General features: G+C 36.6%; 3 protein-coding genes across 5 annotated transcripts; 1 reads left to right on the top strand and 2 right to left on the bottom strand.

Annotated features, from left to right (window-relative positions):
* Positions 1–214: 214 nt before the first annotated feature.
* Positions 215–4922, bottom strand: LOC124454518 (melatonin receptor type 1C-like). 3 transcript variants are annotated; one of them, XM_047005311.1, is made up of 3 exons: positions 4787–4922; positions 682–1793; positions 215–602 (listed from the first exon to the last, which is right to left on the bottom strand). In XM_047005311.1, the coding sequence occupies exon 2, from the start codon at positions 1714–1716 to the stop codon at positions 718–720; it is 999 nt and encodes a 332-aa protein (XP_046861267.1). In that variant the 5' UTR covers positions 1717–1793; positions 4787–4922; the 3' UTR covers positions 215–602; positions 682–717. The 3 variants fall into 3 exon arrangements, with proteins under 3 accessions (XP_046861267.1, XP_046861266.1, XP_046861265.1); XM_047005310.1 differs by having other exon boundaries at positions 215–605; XM_047005309.1 differs by having other exon boundaries at positions 215–1793.
* LOC124454519 (THAP domain-containing protein 5-like) lies at positions 2392–3947 on the top strand. The gene is made up of 3 exons (XM_047005312.1): positions 2392–2955; positions 3044–3278; positions 3358–3947. Exons 1-3 carry the CDS (start codon positions 2584–2586, stop codon positions 3528–3530), a joined length of 780 nt encoding a protein of 259 aa, XP_046861268.1. The 5' UTR covers positions 2392–2583; the 3' UTR covers positions 3531–3947.
* LOC124454520 lies at positions 3596–4269 on the bottom strand. Its single transcript, XM_047005314.1, has 2 exons — positions 3949–4269; positions 3596–3773 (listed from the first exon to the last, which is right to left on the bottom strand). Exons 1-2 carry the CDS (start codon positions 4248–4250, stop codon positions 3596–3598), a joined length of 480 nt encoding a protein of 159 aa, XP_046861270.1. The 5' UTR covers positions 4251–4269.
* Positions 4923–6682: the final 1760 nt, after the last annotated feature.

Raw genomic sequence — 6682 nt, forward strand, 5'->3', positions numbered from 1 at the left:
GTGACTTACCAAGCGATGTAATTTTGAAGGACAAGATTCCCGACCTATGGCCCGACTACACCAGCTGGATTACTGTACCTGCTTGAAGGTTCTTGCAAAATTCTTCTCTAATAGTATAAGACAGTGCGAACAGGGAAAACATAAAAGAAAACAGCACTGTTGCGAAACAGATAAATTTAAAACAAACGTTAGCTACGTATAGCTACGTTTCCTATATTCCTTCCGTATATTTATTACTAAACTATGAAATAACAATACACACAATATTTTTACTACACACACTGTTTTATGGATTGCAGTTGCCTTCCTCATAGCTATTCTCTAGATTAAAGGCTGCAAAAGGGAAAATCTTTAACTGTGCAATACTAAATCTGAAATTTTCTGTATTACATGTCTTTCAGCAAAGCGTCTTGTTTGTCGAATTTCCTGAAACTCCGGTGGGTTTCCTTCGTTAAAACGTCGCTATAGTTAACCACAATTTTTCTCTATGTTTCTTTCGCTTTCTGACCATTTAAAGCATTGATTTCATTTAGGCACAGTTTTCCGTCGATGTATGCACTGTGAAAATGCGACCAATTAGTCGACTGTCTTTTCTTAGTTAACTGCTGAAAAAAATTAAAAAATTCCCGTCGAAGTTTTTTATTTGGTTTACAACAATTCCATTAAAGGTTTCTCTCGTACCTGATGATTTGGCATCAATAAAATATTGACTAAAATTTAAATATTATTCCCCGTCGATGCACTGACACGGTGACAATGCGCGCCTTCAGTGTATTGCGAACGTTTGTCCTTTTTTCGAAAGATAATCACTGAAAAAAAATTCAAAAATTGCCGTCGAAGTTTTTTATTCGTTGCGTTATACACAACCACGTTGAAAAAACTGTTTAAGTATCCCAAAACCAGGGATCCAAAATCCACAGCGCGTGGAACATGCGCATTGGAGAACACTTGGATCAACATTATGATCGCAAAAGGGGACCAGCAAATGCCAAAGACGACAATTAACACTATTACTGTTCTTGTCAAACGATTTTTTCTTGACCCCTGTACTTTGTCCATCATTTCAAGAGTTTGTAACGAAGGGCTGTTAGAACGTACCGCCATTTGGCGAACATCTCTGCCACTATCTTCGTGATAACGAAGTATTCTAACATAACAGTAAGTCATTATAGACAACAGACCACATGAACAAGTTGCAATCATAAAGATCGTGTACGATTTACTTGCTGTCCATTCAACAAAACAATAACTCTGTCCTGGATCATAGTCGAATTTCGCCCAACCAAAAAACGGAGGTATAGATAATACTATTGCAATAAACCAGGTAATACAAACATAAAAAGCACATTTACGGCGAGTGTACTTGCTCTCATAACATGTCCAATAAACTATAGCATGGTAGCGATTTATGCTGATCATGGATAAAGCCATACACGATGCTACGAACGTGAGCAATGTTAAAAATCCAGATATTTGACAAAGCGTCTTACCAAGCACCCAATCTTGGGCAATAACAGTTATTATAGTCACAGGGAGATTAATGACCGCGACAAGAAGATCTGCGACAGCCAGGTTTAAGATAAATACATTCGCTTTTGTTTGAAGGTTTCTAGTCGTACCAACGATGTAGAACAGGCTAAGATTGGCACAAAGTGCTGCTATGAATACAATGACCAAAACAATTGTTTCAAGAATCGTCCACGTATTCGCCGCCATTAAAACTAGCGTAACTGCTTTGGTCACTTTTAAAATCGATGCTGTTCTAACAATATGAACACGAGAGGTAGCAGGAGCTGTACATTAAATGAAAATTTCAAATTTGTATAATCGCACAACGTTTATCCTCTTTTAATTTGCGGCTGTTTATTCATCACAACACACGATGATATAATTAAAGTTACCATGAAATACTTACATGCACTTGTCAACTATTAATGAATAATAATGAAATTTCAACATAGTACGAGCTTGCTGATTCGTGCAGGATAATTTAGCAAATACAGCTCATCCAATCAACACCGCCAAGTCATTGTATGAAACATGAATCCAATATGTTAAAGTGCTACTGAAGTGAAATTTTCATATTTCGTTTTTCGATACAAACGTTTTCTCTGTATTTTACTGATCATTTTGAGCTATCGCCCACTGAATTTAGTCGATGGGAACGCATCGAACTTTGCGTTCAAACATGGCATATTTGCTTGTTTTGATGCAAATTTGACTTTGAGTGCGTGACGTCATTTAAAGGACGGAAGTTCAATTTTAAAGCTCTTAGTATATAAAAATTATATACGAACAAGCATATTTCCAACTGGAATTTTACATATTTTATAACTTCTCTTCGCAAAAATTGCGTATATTTAGTGACAAATGAGCAACACGCATAGGTAAGCAACATTTACAATCGATTAGAGTTTTATAAACTTCTTGAATTAACTTATATTTCTCAATAAACTGGGTGTCGCATCCTTGACGTAGTCTGTGGTTTTAAAACCCATGCAATATTATCACAACGCACATAATATAAGGAGAATAATTTTTTATTAAGTTAGTCAAACGTAACGATACACCGCAAGTTTAAATATGGCGAGTAGGCAAAATTCTGCAAAAAATCGTCGAGGAGGACAATATTGTGTTGCTGGTTGGCCCAACGGAAAAAGTTGTACAAACAGTCAACACACAGAGGGTGTCTCAGTACATCGTTTCCCCATGAATGACAAGGAGAGGCTGGGTAAATGGACAAAATTTGTTAGGAGACATAGGCCAAAATTCGTTCCTCAGCAGTACTCTGTGCTATGTTCAATGCATTTCGCAGATTCTGCATTCACCGTTAACGCAACAGTTGCAAAATCGCTAAACATGAGACGACAATTGCGCTCTGACGCTGTTCCAACCATAGACTCTGTAAAAGGCATTTCAATCCAAGGTGATAAGAGCAATCGCGACCACAGAGTTGTAAGTACAAAATTATACAAGTTAAATTACACAAGTTTGTATGCACAACCTGGAAATGCATGTAAATGTGTCTTATTATCTTCAACAGGTGTTGCGTGAAGTAACACGAAGTGTAAAAGATGTTGAACCCGCTTTTAAACATACTGATGATGAAGGGAATTCTGACGAGTGTAACACGACAGAAAGCGTTGATAGTGAACCAGTTAGAGAAAAAGTCCCAGAAGCCTTAAACAAAACGTTCTCGGATCGAATTTCCAAAACTGAGGCAATCCAACGGCAATTGGATAGGAAACAACTATCTTCAACACCATTGTTTCCCACATGTAAGTTGTTCATGCTACCATGTATAATAGGTATGGCCAGTGCATTCTAAAAGTAAACACATTAAATTGTTATTTATAGATCAACAGCAAGATGTACTGCAAGCAAAAGGTTTAGACAAAGAAAAACAAGCTGCTTCAACAGGTCCTTCAGATCCAAAAAAAAAAACGCGCTTATGCAAAAATTGTGGACAGCCAATGAAAGGACATCCAAAAAGTCATTGTCCACAAGAATTACTTGACAAATATTCTTAGCAGGCCAACTTTAAAGTTAGTTATAAAATAATATACGATACTACAAAAAATGTTTCCTACTTCTATCAGTTTCTTTCCTGTGCTGACTTGTAGCCAGCATGTTCTTGGCCTAGGGGATTTCGTAATGGAAATTGTTTTCGGATGTCTGTGTAGATACATGCAGGTAATGGTCTAGAATTTTCCCAACCAAGGCATCCACACAGCCATCGAATGACCCAACGGTATGCAACTGCTCTCAAGTATCTATGAGAAATTCAAAATAGTAATTTCTATTTGATTATTTATTTTGACTTCACATAACAAAATTGTGAAGCATCACAGCACAATAATGAACCACATAAAGGTAAAAAGTAGAGATACATGGCAAGATATTAATCATTCGTTACAAAACAAAATTAGAAATCAAAAATGTACTAACTCATTTTCATGTATTCTACGACCCTTGTATGACCTTCCATCTTGGTCTCTTAGAAGTGAGCCAACATTCTTCAAGACTGTAGCATGTGTCATAATCGTGTATTCTTCGTGAAGAGTAACACAGCTAATTTTTTCAATGCTACCATCGAATACCAGTTTATGTAAAGTAGGCCCAACCTCTTGACAACAACGGTATTCAATGGCATCTGTCAGCAGTTGAGTACGACACAAGCTACATGCACACCTATAAAAAAGTGGTTTGTTATCATATTTATGCACCACGACATAAGGACAAAATAACATGTTTAATTCATGGTTTAATTTCTTCGACCGACACAAAATTCTCTCCGACTGCGTTCGGAAGAGGTTCATTTTCGTAAGGATTTACAACTGAATTAGCCACAACTGTATCCTCATCGCCGGAATTCGAAAGTAAATTTTCATTTGCCATATCTGAGTTTTCAGTATCCGAACTGCGTTCGCTTTCACTGCTTGAAGAACTCATATTTTATTGTGTATATGTGTTAAAAATCTAACAAAATACTAGTAAATCAATGCTCATACTTCGACTTCCGTCCTTTTAATTACGTCACATCCGTATAATATTTCAGTAGTAAAAATTCGCACGCGTAACCCAACTTTGAGCAAAAATTTATTGATGATGCCGTGCTTCAATATGCATAAAAATTATACCAAAGTGATCAGGAAAGATAGAACTATTTGATTATAGAAAAAAATCGATACCCAAAATTTCACTTCAGTAGCACTTTAACAATTAATTACTTTGCTGACATATTCAGTCATGCATTCAATATTGACAATAACATATCCGTACTTACGCAATTGTTCCTTATTTCATCTGGCGCACTGGAAATGCCAAAGTCGACGATATTTGACTAGTCTTCTCTGAATTAACGAACAATAAACTATATCCATATGTACAACGAGACATGAAGTGCGAGAAAATCTTATAGAAATGGATACGTGAAACCTACTAGACCATACATACGTAGAAGTCACGTGAGACCTATAAGACCATACATACGTCGAAATAATGTGAGACCTATAAGACCATACATACGTGGAAGTCACGTGAGACCTATATATAACCATACATATGTAGAAGTCACGTGAGACCTATAAGACCATAAATACGTGGAAGTCACGTGAGACTTATATAACCATAAATACGTGGAAGTCACGTGAAACCTACAAGACCATACATACGTAGAAGTCACGTGAGACCTATAAGACCATACATACGTCGAAAAAATGTGAGAGCTATAAGACCATACATACGTGGAAGTCACGTGAGACCTATATGACCATACATATGTAGAAGTCACGTGAGACCTATAAAACCATACATACGTGAAGTCACGTGAGACCTATATAACCATACAAACGTAGAAGTCACGTGAGACCCAAAGACCATACATACGTGGAAGTCGCGTGAGACCTATATAACATACATACGTCCAAGTCATGTGAGACCTATAAGACCATACATACGTCGAAGTCATGTGAGACTTATAAGACCATACATACGTAGAAGTCACGTGAGACCTATATAACCATACATACGTAGAAGTCACGTGAGACCTATAAGACCATAAATACGTGGAAGTCACGTGAAACCTATAAGACCATACATACGTCGAAGTCATGTGAGACCTATAAGACCATACATACTTGGAAGTCACGTGAGACCTATATAACCATACAAACGTAGAAGTCACGTGAGACCCATAAAACCATACATACGGAAAGTCACGTAAGACCTATAAGACCATACATACGTCGAAGTCATATGAGACCTATAAGACAATACATACGTGGAAGTCATGTGAGACCTATAAGACCATACATACGTGGAAGTCACGTGAGACCTATAAGACCATACATAAGTAGAAGTCACGTGAGACCTATATAACCGCACAAACGTAGAAGTCATGTGAGACCTATAAGACAATACATACGTGGAAGTCACGTGAGACCTATAAGACCATACATACGTAGAAGTCACGTGAGACCTATATAACCGTACAAACGTAGAAGTCCCGTGAGACCTATAAGACCATACATACGTCGAAGTCACGTGAGATCGTGCGAGTGACAAAGATTGCACATGAATCAAGGAATGTATTTAGTATATACATATGTAAAATGGGTTCATAAAAAAAACCTAAACAGGTTTCTGGGCTGCTTATAGTTTAAGTTTGTTTTCGAAGGAAATGATCAACGAAGGTTAAGGTACAGAAATTTGAGGATTAAACAGAAGGTAGGAAAATTGGTTCATGATTGATGATTAAAGTGGAAGATGAGAGCTAGGAGCAGATGAGATTTGTAAAAATGTAATTGTGCTGTAAATATTAATTTCGTATGAGAAAGAATAATTTCATATGAGAAAAAATTAAAGATCCTTGGTTGATGTTTAGAAAGAACAAGTTAGAGGCAACAGGGATTGCTCAATCAATTTGGTTGATGCATGTGTAAAGAATAAATTTACTTTTTCATTTAATGTAAAGAATGACTATTTTGATATTTTAGACAGAAAAGATAAGGTTAGATTATAGAATGGAAAGATTTAATTATTTGTGTCGTTACAGTTGGATGCAGTGGCTGTTGGAATTGTTAAAAAAGGAGAAAGGAATGCAAAGGAAAAGTTCGCGTTTGTTGAAAGTTTTAAATAGCGTTAAATATTGTAAGAAATGCAAGATATATAGTCTTTGACA

The sequence above is a fragment of the Xenia sp. Carnegie-2017 genome, unplaced genomic scaffold (genome assembly GCF_021976095.1).
Source record: "Xenia sp. Carnegie-2017 unplaced genomic scaffold, XeniaSp_v1 HiC_scaffold_3, whole genome shotgun sequence".
Taxonomy (NCBI): domain Eukaryota; kingdom Metazoa; phylum Cnidaria; class Anthozoa; order Malacalcyonacea; family Xeniidae; genus Xenia; species Xenia sp. Carnegie-2017.